The sequence below is a fragment of the Lutra lutra genome, chromosome 3 (genome assembly GCF_902655055.1).
Source record: "Lutra lutra chromosome 3, mLutLut1.2, whole genome shotgun sequence".
In the NCBI taxonomy this organism is placed as follows: domain Eukaryota; kingdom Metazoa; phylum Chordata; class Mammalia; order Carnivora; family Mustelidae; genus Lutra; species Lutra lutra.
Window position 1 is genome coordinate 62,908,457 of NC_062280.1, and position 21,554 is coordinate 62,930,010.

General features: G+C 35.5%; 2 protein-coding genes across 6 annotated transcripts in view; one reads left to right on the forward strand and one right to left on the reverse strand.

The window, feature by feature from the left end:
- LOC125095498 (sodium channel protein type 3 subunit alpha) overlaps window positions 1-21,554 on the reverse strand; it is a 1,188,574-nt gene that overhangs the window by 218,688 nt on the left and 948,332 nt on the right. The gene's annotated exons all lie outside the window — the stretch shown is intronic.
- The window catches only part of SCN2A (sodium voltage-gated channel alpha subunit 2), a 132,603-nt gene that overhangs the window by 65,734 nt on the left and 45,315 nt on the right, over window positions 1-21,554 (forward strand). For all 5 annotated transcript variants that reach the window (XM_047721983.1, XM_047721985.1, XM_047721981.1 and 2 more), the window contains 8 exons: window positions 701-973; window positions 3,793-3,856; window positions 5,369-5,510; window positions 5,651-5,857; window positions 7,209-7,496; window positions 12,361-12,708; window positions 16,642-16,774; window positions 21,131-21,369. In XM_047721983.1, the coding sequence (XP_047577939.1) occupies window positions 701-973; window positions 3,793-3,856; window positions 5,369-5,510; window positions 5,651-5,857; window positions 7,209-7,496; window positions 12,361-12,708; window positions 16,642-16,774; window positions 21,131-21,369 (1,694 nt within the window). The remainder of the gene's footprint in view (window positions 1-700; window positions 974-3,792; window positions 3,857-5,368; window positions 5,511-5,650; window positions 5,858-7,208; window positions 7,497-12,360; window positions 12,709-16,641; window positions 16,775-21,130; window positions 21,370-21,554) is intronic.

The following is a 21,554-nucleotide window of genomic DNA, read 5'->3' on the forward strand; positions in this document are numbered from 1 at the left end:
AAACTGTTCTAAATCAGCCTTTGAGTTTAACAGGTCTTTGCATGAGGCATTTGCAGTAACAGGCTACATGGTTTGCATCCTGTAACATCAAGCTTTCCGCATAGAAGCTAAAGAATGAGGCGTTCAGACTGATGCAAATTTGGCTATTTAGGTCGAAAACTGGTGATGTTCTTATCTGCAGATAAATGAAAGAGCAAGAGATAGCATGAGTGCTGCATGGGGCTCAGTTTTCAGATGTCTTCCTTTTTTAACCCATATTCAAGCTTGCAGAAATCACAAATATATAACTTCATAATCCATTGACTTTAAGATTTCTTACTACTCTATTCATATAGATTTTTCTAAAACCAATAAGAGGTTAAGGAGTAAGACATCTGCAAATAAAAGCAAAATATTTACACAAGGTTGATGTTTAAGCATGAATAACAGAATCATTTCTTTTGCTCTAAGGGGTATTTGGAAATACACTTTTGGTTCATTGCCATTCACAGTTTTCTAACAAAAATTCAAGTTCTGCTTTCATTCATTTTCACCAGCTACAGGCTTTTCATGAAAATGTTATTCAGTCACAAACATTAAACTAATATTTTTGGCATTCTGCATGACATCTTTATTTTCCAGGACAAGCTCATGATGTTTTTGTCGATAACGTAGCTGTTGAATAGTATATCGACATCCCTCCCTCTGATTTTATTCATAGGCCTGAAGACCATTGTGGGGGCCCTGATCCAGTCAGTGAAGAAGCTCTCTGATGTAATGATTCTGACTGTGTTCTGTCTGAGCGTGTTTGCACTAATAGGACTACAGCTGTTTATGGGCAACCTGCGGAATAAATGTTTGCAATGGCCCCCAGATAATTCTTCCTTTGAAATAAACATCACTTCCTTCTTTAATAACTCATTGGATGGGAACGGTACCACTTTCAATAGGACAGTGAGCATGTTTAACTGGGATGACTATATTGAGGATAAAAGTAAGATATACTCTTTTAACCATTAAGTTGCTTAATCCTTTAGTTAAAGAAATACATATAGTGGAAATTGTCTCAATTTTAATGTAAACTAAATGACAACCAAATTAAGATAACGCATGTGATACAGAAATCAAATGATACTTATGATATGATGATATTTTACTCCTTTTTCCTTACCTATCAATCAGTATAATAAAAGTTATCATTTAAAAATGTGTTATCTTTTCCTAAACCAGTGTTGAAAGCAATACCATTTTATTTGGTATTTGGTAAGCATTGATCAGGAAGGAGTTTTCAGTCGTGTAGTAAATAAATCAGTAGTTTGAACTATTCAGTGTATTATGCTGAAATGCATTTTTAAGAAGACTGGGAAAATAAGTTGGCCTTATTTGGTTGACTCATGATATGTATTGAGTGCATATGATATATCTGGAAATAGAGAAATCACTCACCAAGATGGAAATCTACGTTTGTGTACTCATCAGGAAGTTAAGCAACCACAGTCCAGCCATTCACTTATTGATGATTAGAAAGTGTAAACTCAAACCCAACCTCTGTTATTGTAATTTATCCCTTTGGTGTCAGTCATTGTTTTAGAGTTGTTTATTAGTTAGTTTGATTTTATTTAGGAATGGACATCAGTATAAATATATGACGCCATATACTTCAGTATAATTTCTTAACACTGAAGCCAGCCTCACTGTCACTTGGAGGTCCAAGTGTTTACCTCTCCATGTGCTTTAGCTAGCCAACTCCCATTGGTCTTTTGATTATCAGTATTCTACTGGGATACTTACTCTAAGGTATCCTTCATGGTTTTTAGAACCATATGAAATCTTATCCCTTCTCAAATTATATCATGTTTTAAGAGTTAATATTCCTATGAAGATTTCTATAACAGGGATTAAGATTCATTGAATAAATAGTTCTTTTAAATTTGTTATTTATGGGGTTTCCTACTTATTAATATTATAATAACAGCACAGTGACAATATTTCCACATAAATCTTTTCTCTATTTCTGGTTATTTCCTTCAGATAAATTTCTATTAATAGAATTTGGTGGTGGGGGATGTCAAAGGGTTTAACCAGATTAAGGCTATGGAGATAAGAGTGTCAGATTGCTCTCAAGAAAGATCATATACCACTATATACTCCCTACAGAACTGGTCATCTTACTGAACTCTCCTTAATACTGACTATTTTTGTATTTTAAAATCTTTTGGTAGAAAGAAAAGTGTACTGTTCCTTAATTATTATTGCAGTAGAATTTTTAAACTCATGTTTATTAGTATCATTAACAAGTTACATATTTCATATAATGTGAATTATCTGTTGATTTTTTTACCCATTATTTCACCAAGTGATAATAAATTTTGGAGAATTCATATGAATTCTTTAATTTATCAAGCATGTTAACATTTTGTCCTTTTCTGGCAAATATATTTAACTTGTTTTTCATCTCACTGCTTTTTTTTAATGCTTAATTGATTTTCATATTTAGGCAATATAGTCATCAAAATTATTTTCATTTTTCTCTATTTAAGTTTAGAAAATGCTTCTTAATTCAGAGATCATAAAGATATTCTAATTCCCTTAGATATTGTATGTATAAAGGAACCACCTATATATCCTACATAAAAACACTTATATATTCTTTGTATTATATTAATAGACTTGTGTTTAAATTTTCACTCTTTAAAAATCTAGAAATATTTTTTTGGCATATATTGTGATGTACGGATCTAAAACTTTTTGCAAAACTCCAGCCCAGATTTCTCTGCATAATATATTAAGGAATTCCTTCAATATAGTCTTTAAGCAGTCTTAAAACCCATTATAATAATTTTTTGTGTGGTATATGTATGTGTGTTTTTTTTTTAAAGATTTTATTTATTTGACAGAGAGAGAGAGAGATCACAAGTAGGCAGAGAGGCAGGCAGAGAGAGAGAGGGGAGGAAGCAGGCTCCCTGCGGAGCAGAGAGCCCGATGTGGGGCTCGATCCCAGGACCCTGGGATCATGACCTGAGCCGAAGGCAGAGGCTTTAACCCACTGAGCCACCCAGGCACCCCTATATGTATGTGTTTTAATGTTTGTGTGTTTTTGTATGTGAATATGTATGTTTATGAATGTGTATGTTTTTTGAGATCATCTTTGCAACTTATTGAAGTTATATATAAGATTTCCTAAGAATAGAAATTAGATATACTTAGAAAATTGTATATCCTCAAAGAAATAAGTTTATCCTGTTCCTTTGAAAGACAGTAATCAAGCCAAAATCCCAAACAATACTTATTTAGAGCATCATAGAAGAGAAAGACTTAACCCCACTTTTCACAGGAAATTAGGTAAAATTGGTAGGAAAAAAAGTCTGAATCTATTTTGAGTCCATGCAAAAAAGTACTTATAAAGTAAAATTTTACTTGCATGGAAGCAATTTGAAGCAACAAGCCTTCCCTTTCTCTCACTTTTTGTGCCAAACAGCCTTAATTTGCAATTCTTTTTTTGAACTATCCCAAGCAATTTGAGTTTATATTTGCAATAAATGCTGATAAGAGAATGCTATAATAGCTATTCCTTCCCCAAAATATTCTTTTTAAAACAGATTTTCTAAGCACTTGTTTAAATAAAAATTTTATATTTTGATATTTGTTTAGTATTCAGTTATTAACATATTTTCATTTAGCCATATGCATATTTATTATTTTATCCATTTCATTATGGTTGAAAAAATTATGAGGTTTATTACTTGAACACAGTGGCTGAAGTGTTTTGAGCACTTTTTTAATGATTCTTTCTATTCCTCACTCTTTAAATAGGTCACTTTTATTTTTTGGAAGGGCAAAATGATGCTCTGCTTTGTGGCAACAGCTCAGATGCAGGGTAAGTGATGTTTCATATTGAGTTTCAGACCACACTGCTCCATTGGCCCCCAAAACTTGCCACATCCCACCCACCCAACCCTCCCTCACTCCCCATTCAGAGCCCTCCGTAAATTCCACTTCACGCTGATTCTCAAAATAGCTGAAATAAGTGTGGATTCTCACCTCCTTCACACACTCATATGTGGCAATTGTTTTTCCGTACTAGGTCACAGCTAATCTTCCAAATTAGTTCAATGGAAAATAGAAAAGCAGTACATATGTATTAGAAGATTAAGTTAATGGAATTCATAAGCATGTACTTTTCTAAGTGTGATATTTTATATATGCTAATGTGGTCTCCATGGCTTCAAATGTAAGATCTCTGAAGATAATGTCAGTATCTGAGTCATGGTGAGTGTATGTCGAGCATATTTTAGCAAAGTGCTTAAGAGCACAGGCTGCAAAGTTTGCATGGATTCAATCCTGACTCTACAAAATAACACTCCCTCCCCTTGCCTTAGTTTCCTCTAGTGACAAATGGGTATAATAACAGAGTTGCTGTGAGGATTAAATGGATTAGCAGATATGTAGCTATAACAGCATTCAATAATGCTTTTGATTATTATGATTGACATGTGAACTTTGTTATGAAGAAGTATTGACACTAGGAGCTAAAGCCTAGGAAAATTCAGAGAAATAATTACCTTTCCCTGTTTGGCAAGAATTTAGAACCATAGAAGAAGTTTAGTGTTCTTCAGTGGAAGATGGTGTTGTGGACATTAATAACTAATCCCTGTAGCAGAATTTCCAGTGGTAACAGACTTTCCACTTAGTTCATCTGATAAATATCGTGCTGCCTTTTTCTCCAAATCCCAGTGATTAAGTTGAACAGGCTAATTTTAATTCCTTGTCTGTACCACACTAAATGCTTTACATAGGATATCTTATTCAACGCTTGTGTATTTGTAAGGCAGGTTCTGTTATTAGCCCTTTCTTACATACGAGATGCCTGAAGATTAGCAAAGTTAAGAAACTTAACTCAAGATCATGCATCCCAGGAGTGTCAGGCACAATATTGGGGCCAGATCATTAAAGTCATAGCTATGAAATCTTCACTATGCAGAGACATTCCCTCCTCTCCATGTGCTCCCATCCATCCTTCCATCACCTCTCTTCTCTACTGCGACACACACACTCTGCATCTAGATATCTTCAGTGAAAATCAATTTTTTCCCTGTTGACTTACTCTTCTATTCATTTTACAAGTCTCCAAAGATATTAATCATGGTGGGTTACTTTTATATGGAGACATGATAAATATTATGACAATTATGAATCACGGAGAAATCCACAAATAGACCTAATATACTCTGTTATTATGTAAATCAGTCCACATAGTGTTGGGTTAAGTGATGGGTGAGAGAAATCTGTTTTCCCTACTGTCATATAAAGTAGACATTGGAATCTGTAGAAACAGGGAAGTCACCCAGCAGACTTGCAGTACTGACTTTTTCTCTTAATCTAATTACAGCCAATGTCCAGAAGGATACATCTGTGTTAAGGCTGGTAGAAACCCCAACTATGGCTATACAAGCTTTGACACCTTTAGTTGGGCCTTCTTGTCCTTATTTCGTCTCATGACTCAAGACTTCTGGGAAAACCTTTACCAACTGGTGAGAACAGATAAAAAGATTCTTCTGGGAAGCCTGAAATACTGAGATCAAGGGAATTGTTGTAAAATACTGTATTACTTGGAGTGTGAGCTTTTAGCATCTATATAAAATTTAATAAAATATCTCTTGTATTTTTACAGACACTACGTGCTGCTGGGAAAACATATATGATATTTTTTGTACTGGTAATTTTCTTGGGCTCATTCTACCTTATAAATTTAATTCTGGCTGTGGTGGCCATGGCCTATGAGGAACAGAATCAGGCAACTCTTGAGGAAGCCGAACAGAAAGAAGCTGAATTTCAACAGATGCTTGAACAGTTAAAAAAGCAACAAGAAGAAGCTCAGGTATTGTTAGCAAGAGCATAGAGCTCTTGTGTTTGTTGATCTCAATCCTCTGACCACACTGGTGAGCTCAGGGCATTTACCACACAAAACCAGCAGTGGATAAAAGTAACATTTGAAACATGTCATATGTGTTTGGTGTTAAGAGCGTGTTAGATTTTTAGGTTATTATTTTATGTTGATGGTTACTGTCAATGCTGATGGCATCAAAACATGGAGAGTTAGAATTGCTTTATTGACTTTTTTTTCCTCCCTTGTGACTCCTCATTTATTCAGGCTCACAAAGTATTTAGACCTACATGCCCTCAATTGAAGTATTTTCTTAATGCTCTGAGGAAGAGGAATTTGTTATAGTTGCTTCTTCATTAGTGTCAGTAGAGGTGGGAAAGGTCAGAAAACCAGATTCAAACTGAGATTATTTCCTGGAACCTGGAAGAGTGAGGACCTATTTAATATTTATTTTTTATTTGAAGGGTATTTAAATACAAATTTATGGGTCGCTTAAAGAAAATCCTGGTGTGTAAATGTAGGAAATCACTACATTCTCTGCCTCCTATCCTATAAAAATAATTTGATTTGGATTTGATAAGACTTCAAAATAATACAAGAATTGCTCTAATTGTATTTGCTTGACTTCATGGCATTAACTAATCCAAGTGCCTATTTTTGGCTTCTCTTGGATCTTGACTACAGTTCCTTTTTAATACTAAGTATCCTAAATATTTAATAAAGGTCAGATAGATAAGATATACTGGGGTAACAGCAACAAGATAGAATGCAATACCTTTTCCAAAACTGTACTTTAATAATTTAGAAATTTATTCAGATGCCATGATCTGGGATTCATATATGTATATATGATCTGTAATATGTTTTTGTTGTATATTTCTTAGTGAAATACCCCCACTTAAGTCATAGACAGAAGTTTATCAAACTAAAATACTTAATTGAATAAAATTCAATAATTTAGGCTGGCACTAAAAATTTATTGTCAAGTAGATGTTTGATGGATCAGGTTAAAATAGGAAACTTTAATTCTTAAATTCTTTCCTTCTTCATACAGTGATTAAGTCATGGAAGATTTGCTATGTTATTCGAATGTCTTGCTCATATTGTTGAATAATTAGAGAGCATAGTGAGAAGCCAGAGCTTTAAACTTTCCATCAAAGTCACATGTATCATCTTCCATGTGTCTTTTGAATGTAACTCTTTAATTGGTTTAATGACAACGCATGGTTTTCCAAAATATGGACCAGAATGGAGAACTGCTCTCAAGGTCATATTCGTGATACTGAAGACGATTAACTAGTAAACAGGGAGAGAGTTTTTCAAGGTTTCCCTTGTGCGCTTCCAGGCGGCGGCTGCAGCCGCATCTGCGGAATCAAGAGAGTTCAGTGGTGCCGGCGGGATAGGAGTTTTCTCAGAGAGTTCTTCGGTAGCATCAAAGTTGAGCTCCAAGAGTGAAAAAGAGCTGAAAAACAGAAGGAAGAAAAAGAAGCAGAAAGAGCAGTCTGGAGAAGAAGAGAAAGAAGATGGGGTCCGCAAATCTGAATCCGAAGACAGCATAAGAAGAAAAGGTTTCCGTTTTTCCCTAGAGGGAAGCAGGTTGACATATGAAAAGAGGTTCTCTTCTCCACATCAGGTAAAGGTATTCTTAGCTTACATAAATTGCACTTTCACAACAGACCATTTTTTTAAGGTGTGCCAGAATTTGGTAGAAATAAAACCGCCTTATACATGGATGGCACAGTACTTTCAGAACTGTAATGATCATCAAATATTGTGTTTATCACCTCAGAGAATTTGTGAGTTTTGCAACTTTTTGAAATCCCAAGAAAGTGTTTTTAGAGTCTAGGCCCCACTGAGCTTGGGAGGGTTTATGGTTTTGAGGTTTTGTGGAAGGCTCAAACATCTCGGGGCAATTTTCCACATGAGAAATTATCAGCAGATGGTTCCCATCCCTTTTTAGCTACACTACTGTGCTGGGACCCAGTGGCTATGGGTTTTCTGAGTGGCAGGTTCCTAGAAGTGAACGATATATTCTTCCATACCATCTGTGTAGTTGCTCCCATTCACATACAAACTTCATTGGAAGAATCATTCTTCAGACACTTGTTTCAAAGGAGACTGACGCAAAATTTTTCTAGAAGTGTAGCCAAAATTCTTAGGTGGAAATGCGCTAAGGATTATTTATGACACTAAATAAATAGTGGTGCTTAATTGCACTTGATTATCTCTCTCATGTTTAATGTAGGATTTGTGCTGAAAAGATATCCTGATTATATGGTATAGTAAATGTTCACTGGATGCCTGTGGCTTACGTACCAACACAAGCTGTTGAGACTTTGAAATTTAGGATCCTTATATTTTGCAATTACCAAGAGAATTACCAGAAATAGAGTTTCTCAGATGACAGCGTCACTAGTAGTGAAACCTTAGTATGATTCAGTAATCATAACAACGAGAACAACACTGATAACAATGATAATGGCTAACACTTACGTAGTCCTTTGCATCTTCCAGTATAAGCTCGGCCTATAGCCCCGAGTGGGTACTATAATTATCACCCCCAGTCTACAGATGTGAGAACAGGAGGGCTGTATTCTTTGTCAAGTGCTTGTTTTATCCTTGGTATTCTTGTTATATTATCATAATTAATGCTAACATTAGTATTGTATTCACTACTTATTAGGCCCAGTGAAGTTGAATAATTGGCCAATGCCATGTAGTTATTAAGGCTGAGGTGGTATTCAAATTTGGTGTGACACTGAAACTTTCCACTTCAGCAGCCTGACTAGAAAGAATATTTTAAAAAACAGATAAAGAAACCTACATTTTGAATTCCCTAAAAATATACATATATTTAGGGTTATACTTGCTCTTCATAAACTTTGCAGTATATACAGTCTCACAGTCTCATATTAAATATGTGTAAAATTTTTGTAGGTCAATTCAATTCATTCTAAGTCCAAATAACATTATGAGATAGGATAGATTAAAAGATTAGTGGTGTTGGATTTGCATTTAAAATAGAATTTGGTTTTAATTCTACATTGTATACCCATTCTCATTCATGTTGTTGTCATAATCATTTTGATTTAATTAGTGGAGACATTAATCTTAATAAATGTGAGTTTCTTAAAAATCAGATCCCCTTTTTACAGCATTGGTCATGTTGAAAGGAAGGAAAAGAAGAAGGGAGGGAGGGAGCGGAGAAGGAAGGTAAGTTACTAGAGAGATTAAAAAGGCCTAAATTTGAAACTGCAGATCACCAGGTGTCTTCAATTTGCTCCAAATTCAAATCCAGTAGAACTAAGTCTAGGTGAAATAGTGAAGCCTGAAAAGGTTAAGTTCTGACCTACTTCTTTCTGCAAATTTTGCCGACAAATATAACATTTTCCCAGTACCGTCTTCTTTGTAACTCTATTTCCTAGCTAGTTGGGCATGATAAGTGATTACTGACATATACAACATGCAACATCTAGCTCAGATTGATATTTGTTTCTTAAGTGGTATCTATATTTTAAAAGAGTGAAAACTTTCCTTTTATCTGATAAATAGATGAATAGCTAAGAAGATGGAGAGGGAGAAAGAAAGAATGGGGAGAGATGGAGAGTGGGAGGGAGAGAAGAGAGAAAAAGAGAGAATCCTGAATTTATACTAATCCCACTTTCCACGTCCCTGGAAGTAATACAGAAAATATTAAGGAAGGTAGAGGTTCTTAAGGTGATGAAAGACCCAATGATAGATTTTTTTGAGAGTCTAAGACCCCCAAAAGTATTAAAGACTATCATTTTGTGGTGACATGATGGAAAGGCAATTGTGTTGATAACCATTTCTATTTACACATTGAAAAAATATATACAATGTAGGCTTCAACTGCAAGATTATAATTTTTTCAGTAAAGTAGGTGGATTGTATGAAATATTTCTTAGACTCCAGTTTGACTTGTTCATGTGGGAGATGGGAGAGAAGGAAGTCAAGAGTACAATCTCTAATCAAATCTCAAGACAATCTGGATGTTTATTTATTTTATTTTATTTTTAAGATTTATTTTAGAGAGAGAGCATGTGCAAGTGGGGAGAGGAGCAGAGGGAGAAGGAGAGAGAGAATCCCAAGGAGAGACTGTGCTGGGTGCAGAACCTGATGCAGGGCTTAATCCCAGGACCATGAGATCATGACCTGAGCCAAAACCAAGAATTGGACATTCAATCTATTGAGCTACCTAGGTGTCCCTGAGTATTTTATTCTGAAGTTATAGTCAACCTTCTTAAGTCATTAGATATAGTCAACATTTTTAGGTTATTATTTCACTTCCTATTTATAATAAAGCAGGAGTTTCGCTTTTTTTTAGGGATTCATTTGTTATGGCAGATTTTTCGTATTGGCCATCCTTTATTTGTGGTGCAGCATTTGATTGTTATGGATTAGATAATTAATGCAAACAACAGAAGCTAATGTTAACAGATGGGGCACAATCGTTTTTCATACAGCTGTCTCATGTAAGCTGTGTTCTTGTATGGCATAATTCACCTTTGAACTCAGAGAGAAACCTTGTGTGCAATTTTATAACCTATTTCCCTCCAAACCCTTCTATTGGCTCTAATTAAGTAGAGTACTTGTAGTTAAAATATAAACTCCTACTAAGAGTGATACGTATAGTTTCTACCTTATTTCTTATTGCCAAGCATTTCTTGCCTGACTTTTTGAGCTGATAGCCAGTATGTCACAAATCCTGTAACTCTCATGTTTTTATAGCTTATTCAAAGTCCCTTGTGAAAAGAGAGAAAAGAGGTGAAGGAAATTGGGTAGTAGTCTAAGAGAGACATAAAAAAATTACTTATGTAGAAAACAGTAAAGGAAAAGAAGGAATCTTACTAGTGAAGTTGGTAATAAGATGAACAAACAGGAACAGGAAAAGAAGAAAGGCTGTCTTCTGAGGGAACAGATCAGTCTCTTTAGATGTCCTTCTTTCTGTAATTAATGAATAAGATTCCATAACACAAGATAGTGTTTAAAGCTCATAAATGTTTTACAGATGTTTATAGACATTTTTGAGAAAAATTATTTTTTAGCCAAAAAGAAAATTAAAAGCATGCTTTTTGGTCAGGAAATATAAAAAGTATATAGGTACAAAATAATTTTAGTTAGCTTTAAATCCTTTGGAGAGAAAAAGATCAAACTAACAACATTTAAATGATAAAATTGGTATTCTTTCCATTAATAAACCTAGAAATCCAACTCTAGCCAGCTTAATAAAGAGAACTGATTAGGTTGGATAAATATATCTGTCAGTAGCTTTAGGTATGGCTGGATTCAAAGGCTCAAACATGTTATTATGGCCAAACATTTCTCCATATTTTTAAGCCTTAGTTCCCCAAATACAGTGGCAAGATGCTACTGCAACTTTAAACTTATATTCCATATTCTTAGCAACCCCAATTGAAAATGCACCTCTTTCTCAACAATTGTGAAAGCAAAAAGTAGCTGCCCATAGACCAATCAGGGTCCCCTGCCCAGCTTTAAACGGTTCTCGATGGCCTGAGGTATGGAATGCACTCATTGGCTGGGCCTGGTCACAGTCTTGACTGAGGATCATTTTCAAGGATAATCAGGGTACTGTTGAAAGAAGAAGGAGGAATGGATATTGGACAAGCAAGAAAGTGTTTATGACTATAGTGAAGTTATAAAAGTAGACTAGTAATAATCGGGAAGTGATTGTGTTCAATGCTACAATGCTTAAGAATCAAGGAAAACTGCACGATAGCAGTGACAATGTAGCCATTTAGTAATCTGTGTAATGATTGTAACCAAATACTTAGTGAAAACCAGGTTTTTGTGAATATGGTCTTTTCAAATTTCTTGAGAGACAGAAGAGTGAAAATCAGGGAATGAATCATACAGTTCTCTCAGCTTGATTTATTTAATTTATTCATGAACACATTGTAAAATATGCAAAGGAAAGGGGAGAAGCTGCTCCTTGTACTATAATTAAACAGACCTACTAGCAAGATTGATTTTATTTTCCTCTGTGGTGAGATCTGCATCAGGGTGTGGTCACTAGTGGGCTCTTACTGGCTGTATTTTTGGCTTCAAAGGATCTGAATGTAGGTGTTTGTGTAGTTGCTTTTCATTGGCATGTTAAATGAGATTAACTTCTAGAATAGAGTCTAGCAAAAAATTCTGTTCTATGTGCCAGTAATGGGACAAAATAATGTTGAGGGGTACTTGCAACTATCTTAAGGCATGTGTAAAATAGAGAATATGATAGAAAATAAAAAATGAAGGAAGGGAGAAAAAAGTAAAGCAAAACCAATGGGGTGAACCTGGTAGAGTGTGCCAGAACAACACCAGCAGTTACCACAGGAGCCCATGGTTCCAACTTGTCCTGAGACTTACTCTCAGGTAAGTCAACAAATCTGACACGAGTCACGTCTCACATGTTTGGGGATGACTGCTCTTAATTCTGTTCATCCATGTTTTGTTTGCTTTCTTATTATTCATAGTCTTTATTGAGCATCCGTGGCTCCCTTTTCTCTCCAAGACGCAACAGTAGGGCGAGCCTTTTCAGTTTCAGAGGCCGAACAAAGGATATTGGCTCTGAGAATGACTTTGCGGATGATGAGCACAGCACCTTTGAGGACAATGACAGCCGGAGAGACTCTCTGTTTGTGCCACACAGACATGGAGAGCGGCGTCACAGCAATGTCAGCCAGGCCAGCCGTGCCTCCAGGGTACTCCCCATTCTGCCGGTGAACGGAAAGATGCACAGTGCGGTGGATTGCAATGGAGTGGTCTCACTGGTCGGGGGCCCTTCTGCCCTCACGTCTCCAGCTGGACAGCTCCTTCCTGAGGTGAGGCCAATGAAAACTGCCACTGTTGGGAAGGGACCTGTGGCTGCTGCAGGCAGTATTTTTTGATTTCCATATCCAGGAATTTTGTGAGGTCTTTTGTTGGGGTTAGTTGAGTCCAGCTGTGAACTCACTTTGTCAAATTGTTCTATTTAGATGTTTCTACAAATTAATTAAAAATATAGGTTGGCTCTCACAGAATCTGATTAGAAATATTCATCACTATATGGGAAGAAGAAAAGGGTATCCTTAAAGGCCTAGGGGTATGAAACTTGCCAAAAAGCACAGCAACAATTTATCAAACATAATGTTTAATTAATATCATCGAATGAAATGCAAGAAATGATAAAAAAGATTCTTATTACCACTGTTCCATTGAAAGGAGAATTTGATACTTCCGCTTGAAGTAGATACTATTACTAAAGACATCTAAATCCTGCCATGCACTGTTCTTTTTCTTTGCAGGTCAGAATGCTGTAACATTTTCAGCACCCACTCATTTTTAGCCAGCCATTGTACCTTTGTGTGATAAAGAAGTCACTCAAAGTACCTGGTATGGTCATGTATTGCAATTTTTAGAGAAGATTTCAATTTTTATATTACTATCATAATTTCTTTTTGTACACAAAGAGGCTGTAAATCAAGCATATAAAAAAGAGTTTCAACTAAATAGCAGACACCTATAGGGATATATTATTGACATTTTTCTTTGTAAAACATGAGATGCTTCTTAACTTTGGTATTAAATAAGATTTTATTGCCCGACATAAAAACATTCCAGCAATGTCATTGGGTTGTATTTTATAGATTTCCAAATCATATTGTAACCTTCTTTGTATGATTTTTCTAAAACAAGCCCATTTATTATAACTGGAGAAGCTCTTTCAGCCACATTAAAATCATATGTAGTCAGCTTTCAGTCACCTAAGAGAGAAATTTCTTACCCCTTACCTAGGTTATAGAAATAGCCATTGATTACTTTTTTCCCATGGCCTCTCCCCACCACTTTCTCCCAAAGAAATGTCCAAGTACCTGGAGTCAGATAAATAGTGAAAAAAGTAGAACTTTGTAGTGAAGGACCAGGAAGAATGCAGAAGAAATATCAACTTCTCTGTTAAAATAATCATTCCTGACTATGTACCAGACACATTCCAGAACACTTTACATGTGTTTTAGTTCATTAAGTCCATTTAGTTCATTAAGTATGATAGGTACTGATATTATCCCTATTTTAAAGAGGAGGAAGCTGAGGTCTGCGCATGGTGGAACTAAGATTTTACCCCGGTGTGCTAGCTACTAAACCTATATTCTACCCAAACTGCAATGTTGTCTTCCATTGAATTTTTTTTTAACTTTCTTAAATGGAAAGTAAGAAAATGGCTAAGGTAGCAAACATTTTCATTTTTAACCCAGTGTTTCTCAAAATATACTTCATCCTCAGACTACTTACATCAGAATTTCCTGGGATGCTTCTTAAAAATGGAAATTTCTCATTTTCCTCTTCCCCCAACCCCTGGCAGTCACCATTCTGCTCTCTGCTTCTGTGAGTTTGATGGCCAAAGGATAGAAAATTTCTATTAAGCAAGATAAATAAGTTCTGGAGATTGATATAACATAATTCCCATAGCTAACGATATTGTATTGTATTCTTAAAATTTGCTAAGATGGTAGATTTTATGTTAAGTGTTCTCATCACAAACCATAACAGCAACAACAACAGTACAAAAGGGGATGAAAGGAAACTTTGGAAGGTGATGGAGATGTTTGTGGCCTTGATAGTGGTGATAGTTCACAAGTGTATACCCACTGAATTGTGTATATTAAATATGTACAGCTTTTTGCATGTCAGTCATTCCTCAATAAAGTGGTTTAAAGAGAAAAAATAGAGATTCCTGAGCCAATCAAGACTTAAACACCACAAGACTGAAGAGAACAAAGTCTGGGAAACTCCTTCCTTGATGATTCTTACACAGGATAAAGTATGAGCATCACTGATCTTGATATATGGTAAACAAATAAATAAAACAAATCCTCAATTTCTTTACATAAATACAAGGAGTATCTCGGAAAATAGAATTTATCAGTAATTACCATAAAACTCCTGCCCTATCACAAAGGATAGGACACCTCTCTGAAGGCAAATGGGAGCCCATTTGAAGCCACGCTTAGTGAGGTCCTTTTATTTTCCACTCCATCGTGTCCATTCTGCAATCACGCAGCCAGGCACTCGGAGGCAGAGCACTGAGCCAAAGGTGCAGGCAAAGGAGTAGGCTTTGAGAGACTGCAGAGCGGAAAATGAAAATAGAAAATGAACCACTGAAGGCAAATGATATCCCCCAAAGTACAAGCATCCTCAACATGTAAATTCAGTAGAAGCAATTTAGCTTAAGAAAGAATTTCCTCAGTAATATCATTAAAGGATCAGAAATCTATCATTAAAAATTAGACATCTAGGATTTCACATATAGTTCTGTGTAGAGCAGAAGAGATTAGATGACCTTTAAGTGACCCTATTTTTTCCTTAAAACTTTGCCTCTCCGACCAGGCCAAATATTTTAATTTCTGAGAAACAACTTTTTGATTTGAGGGACTTTTGTTAAAATGGGGTGAGGTGGTGGTGGTGGTGGTGGTGGTATTTTTTTTTCTCATTAATCTTGCTTCTCTTCTACCATAAAATTAATTTTAGGGTGACCTAGATGGATGTTTATCACCACTAGTGGCAATCATTTCAACTGAGTGGAAACTTTGCTTTTGAATGTCTGCATTGGAAGTATTCAGGTTAATAAAATAATGTTAATTACTCATTCCACAGTAAAGTCAAAGTAGATGAACAGGACTCATGTTGCTCTTTTAGAAATAGGGAGGATTATGAACTTATGAACTTTTGACTTCTTATTTATTATTAGCACTCAGATCAGCATATGAAATACGTGAGTTTTGCCCTTTCTTCCTGTGATAATTAACTTCATTGTTTGATCTCCTAAGGTAGGAATAAATTTCTGCCCATGTTGAAATCTTGGTGAGTTTATTTTGGAGTAGGAAAGCATCGAATCATTTTGTCATAGTGAAAAATCAAATTTCCCCAACTTGGTGTTATTGACTTGAATTAGAGTTTCAGCACCAAGGATGTGTTGTTTTGTGGATGCTTTGTGGAGTTGTTTTGTAAATGTAAATGTTAAAAATTAGTTCTAATATTTGCTTTTATTACTAAGGATGTTAGGAGTTGTTACCTATTTATAATGAACAAAAGCATTTTATAAGTTGAATTCATCTTTTAAGGAACCATTACTAACACATATTAGGGAAACCTTAAAAATTCCTCCCATATGTTAAACTGTGAATATGTATCTATAAAGATCTAATAACTCAACCTGAAAGTAAATTAAGGAACACTGAGTTTCAGTCTGAAGTTCTAGGTAGGAATGGTTGAAATGCTAAAAGATTATCTTTGCAATGGTAGGCATGATCCTGCCATCCAAAAGCTCCACCGTCGAGGAATTAAAGTCCATCTTGATTGCAAACCCAGGCGTCATTGAAGGCTGAGAATCGGATGGGCTTTCAAACACTTCCCAGGAATTCTGATTCCAGCAAAGTCTTAATGAGCTGTTCTCAACTGGTAGACGCTTAGTTAAGTAGTACCTACTATAGGAACACTTTGGGTTTTTTATTTTTTTTTAAGATTTTTTTTTTTTAACTTATGAGAGAGAGAGAGAGAGAGAGAGAGAAATAGAGAGCATGAGAAGCGGGGAGGGTCAGAGAGAGAAGCAGATGCCCTGCTGAACAGAGAGCCCAGAGAGGGACTCAATCCTGGGACTCAGGATCATGACCTGAGCCGAAGACAGTTGCCTAACCAACTGAGCCATGCAGGTGTCCCAACACTTTGGGTGTTGCTACCCTTAAGAATAACGGTTATTTTACCTGAAGTTTTATTTTCAGGGCACAACTACTGAAACAGAACTAAGAAAGAGAAGGTCCAGTTCTTATCACGTTTCCATGGATTTGCTGGAAGATCCTACAGCAAGGCAAAGAGCAATGAGTCTAGCCAGTATTTTGACCAACACCATGGAAGGTATGTCAGAAGTCTTATAGCAGAACTACTTGGTGATGCGTTGGTAATGATGAAAAAAATACTAATTCCATAAATTCCAAGAAAATTCTTCCTGACTTTATATCACATCAGCATTATGTCTTTTACCAGATAAAATAAAATCCACATACAACACATAGATTCTACTATCTCATACAGATTTTTACATTTAGCCTCCCGGAAGCTACTGCAAATTCAAGATATACTTGGAATACTGCTTTTGTAGATTCACTTCTAAACTATTGAAACTTATTGTGTGCATGACAATGAAAGGAGTGTAATGATAAACGTTTATTTGAATTGTATTAACTACTTGAGACAAAAGTTATAAAGTCCTTTGATTTAACCAGAAATATAAATGAAAATATAGATTAAGGTTTGATATTAACCAGTTTGAAGCAAACTTCTCAAAATTTTGTAGACCTACTTTTGCCTCTCTTTGACCAGAATTTTACAGTATATCAGCTCTTTCTTTAGCTGCACATTGTATATCTGAGTAGTTAACATATTGTTTAGCAGTCTGGATCTTGCAACGCCAAAATAAAGACTTTGGGGACAGCTTGATCTGTGATCGATTCTTGGTTCTCCTCCATGTTAAATGTTTTAATATGACCCTAAACTTCAGGTTTTTTTCATCAGTAAAATGCAGATAATGAGGTCTAGGCATCAGGTTGTTGTAAGAATTTAGACATCATATATAAAACACCTATGTATCTGGAATGTAGAAGGCAGTCAGTAAGTATAATCATTGTCATTTTACTTTCATTGTTTTTGTTAATTCACATTTGTGTCTTTCCACACTGTAAGTGAATTTAAATGTGAACTATCAACTTCAACTACTTGGAAAATACTTTCATATAAAATATATTCTATCCTTCTCCCTTACCCTCCATCTCCCTTCTCTCCCTTTCTCTTTTATAACCCCCCTCTTTCTGCCCTTTCCTGGGTTTTATGTGTGTGCATGGGTGTGTGTGTGTTTCTGTAGACATGTCAAAGGAAAAAGAAAGATGGCGAATGAGAGAGAATGCACAGGCACATGCATTTCTTATTGTTAGTTATAGTTTCTCTTGGCATTGGATGTATTCTTGGAATAATTCTTTTTTCCAGTCTGAATGCAAAGATTTTTTGGTACTAATACCAGTACCAAAAGCCTAAAAGTCACAGCCAGAAAAAACCCACAGTGTAGATGTCTGGATATATATCACAGCCACGTCAGTATTACAAGACCCAATTTTCATAATATCTTAATGCAGTATCAGAAATCTTCTCATTGATTTCTATGGAATATTAAACTCAGTACGTTCTTCCCCAACCTCGCCTGCGTTAGCTTGCACTCCCTCTTCTCCCCCAGCTGCCAGTAGCTTGCTCCTCCCTGTCCCTCCAGGTAAATCTTTTGAAGATTCTCTGGTCTTCTGCTCCTTGCCATAGCAAAACCACTGAGAGGAAGCTGCCAGTGGTTCTGCTACCGATGTCAGCAGCATGTCTGCTCCCTAAAGCAAGAAGTAGAGAAGGAGACAGGGTAAGTCTAAATCAACAGTCCTACTTTGCACTTCTGATACCATTAAGTTTGAGCTAACGTAAGCAATTACTTGAAAAACATCAATCCACCACAAGATTGAACTTGTCCACGAATTAAGATACAGAGTTCAAAATGAGTGTATCCACATGGCTCTCCACTGAAATGTATCTCAATGGAGTTGCCTAGGATGTCCTAGAAATATGTATAACTTAGGAAGCAGAAGACAGAGTATTTGGTTTAATACCTGAAGAGCTTCTTGACTATACTTTTGTGAGGGACCATGGCAACATTTTCATTCTGTTTTTCATTGGTTTTATAGAATATAAACCTTTCTTTTCTTTATTCAATGGTATCTAAAACTTTTGAATGTGACATTTATCTAGGTTGGTTGTTAGCAATACTTCACATACATATGCATATCAGAGCTGTCTTACATAGTCCTTCCTTTTTTGGTCCTGCTAACAGTAGAAGGTTTCTTAGGTTGACATAATTCGTTTATTTGGGGTCCTTTCTTCTAAGTCTAATCATGGGTTAGTTTCTCACCCCACCACCACCCCATCTCTCTCTTTCTCTCTCTCTCTCTCTCTCTTTGAACCAGGCTTATTGATCCAGCTGGCTGGCATCTTTTGTTTTCCTTCTTTTGAACTACAGTCAAGTCTCCATTGTCCCATGTAATGAATAGCCTCCTACTTAATGAAACTGTAGGAGGTGAGCAAAAACAAATTGTTTGCTTTTCAAGTTTTAAATGCAGAAACTGTACAGAAATATTTCCTGGTACATCCTCGGGAAGGATAGAGGGAGGATAAGTTACAAACACCTGAGGAATTGAGGAGAACCAGCAAAATATGCAAACTAGGATGTAAGGGAATCTCAGTGCAGATAATCCACACAGGAATAATGGAGAGATGGCTGTCGTTCTTTCCTGAGTGCTATGTTTTGTTTTAAAATGTAAGATTCTCTTTCTCTCTCTCTGTCTCTCATTCTCTCTCTCTGGCATGAATAATGGGATGATTTTATTTTAGAACTAAAACAACTTTGATCCACTTTTTCCTGATGTCAAGATAAGCAACACTGCCTGAATTTTCCCTTTTGAACTTTTCTCTGGTTTGTTTGTTTGTTTTCTACACAATTCCCATTTGCTTCTCTTTACCTGCTAAAGACAAGTAGCATTAAAAATACTTATCCTGACTGTACACAGGCCAAGAGTTATTATTTAATTTCTCTTTTTTAAATTACTATAAATGATATTTTTTATCTTCAATATAAACATGACATTGTTTTGGAGTCTTAAAAGCATCTGTGCAATAACTGGTCATTGATATTATATTTTTACTCTGATTTATACCTCAACTATTCTTTATTGTTTACAAGATTACGTATTAAGAAAAAGAGAAATGAACTGTGCACCTGAAGAATTTTAGTATCTAAAGAGACAACTGAAGAATCTACCTCTAATGGATTTCTGCTAAAAATAATCAATAAATTAATTTACTTTAGGAAAGTGGTGAACTTACAGTATTAGTTAATAGTGAATGTTTACAGTGAAATAAAAAATCATTAGCTATGGTTGTGTTTATCCATTCCATATGTTATTTTCTCCCCCACAAAGTTTAGCTTCTAGTGAATTATATCAGGTTTGAAGAAATATTCCAGTTGCAACAGTAGTAATAACTGACCAGAGTCAAATATACCATGAATTAAAAAAGAATCTTTTTCCTTTATTTTAGTGCTAAGAAGTGGTGGTCTTATATTTGGCAGAACAGATAATCAGGTGTGAAGGAATGATATGGGCAGAAAAGAAGTTCTGCATTCTTTTCCCACTCAAGAATTGATTAAAAGATCATCTTACCAAAGAAGATAGCAATTTCCCACTTCCTAATTTTCTGAAATTCTTTGCCAGTATTTACCAAGATTCAGTATTTTGAGTATCACCTTAAAGAGCTATGCAAGTCTGTCTTTCTCGTATTATTCAATTGAAATGCCTGTTGAAATCACTGTACTTTTTTCTTAAATAAGTGTATTATGATATGAAATCTTATATCACAGGCTTGGTATGATAGTTATACACTTTAATACCTTAAAATAAATTCACAACATGATAATTTATTAATTCTACATACGTTCCACCTAAAATCCTCTTGTATTTTATCAGTAGTACATAATTCTCAATTAAAACATTGGTTTCTGCTAACAGTGAGTATCCTAGTTTCTTAACATGCATATTTTCTCTTCTTTTGTGCCCTCTAGTTAAATAAAGAAATTTAAAGAAAAAGAATCCTGTTGAGTTTAATATGCAAGCCTATGTTTTAAAAAGCTTAACTGGAAACTTTTTGACTAAGACTGGTGACTCTGACCAAACTATTTCATTAAAAGACTCAAAACATATATCTAATCCAAGAAACTGAGATTCAGCATGACTGATAAAAATTTTAGGACATCTTCTGAGAAGGGGTTCTTTGATATGTATAATATATATATATGCGCATCTGGCTCTATCGAGAGCATGGATGAGCTTAACCCAAGTCCTCCCCATTAGTTTCAAATATCCTTGAAGATAATTTTTGGACAGTTTAATATTGCAGATAGAATCTGTGAAACTATGTTTAGCCAAAATAGATTTGGAAAATTTACTAGCCTTTCTGTGCCCATGTTTTTATGACAACTAACCCATAATAGGTCTTTTCCTGTTCCACCATCAGATTAACCTATTAATGCCTTTTGACAACTTCAGATTTCTAAAAAATCACTTTCAATTTAAAGCAATGCTGCCTAATAGAAATTAAGCAGTTTTCATAAGTATTCTAACTTTTTTTCCCCAGAACTTGAAGAATCCAGACAGAAATGCCCACCCTGCTGGTACAAATTTGCTAACATGTGTTTGATTTGGGACTGCTGTAAACCATGGTTAAAGGTGAAACATCTCGTCAACCTGGTTGTGATGGACCCGTTTGTTGATCTGGCCATCACCATCTGCATTGTCTTAAATACACTCTTTATGGCCATGGAGCACTACCCTATGACAGAGCAGTTCAGCAGTGTGCTGTCAGTCGGGAACCTGGTAAGACTCACTGAGGATTCTTCTTCCCCTTGAAAGAGTTCATGACTGCCTTGATGAATTTCATATATCACCTTCAAGTTAAATGTGTATTAATTGGCCATGTACACCTGGATAGCAAAAGTTTAACATCCTTTTTTTATAACAAAAATATATTGATTGTTACAGTTAAATAATGCAGAAGAGTG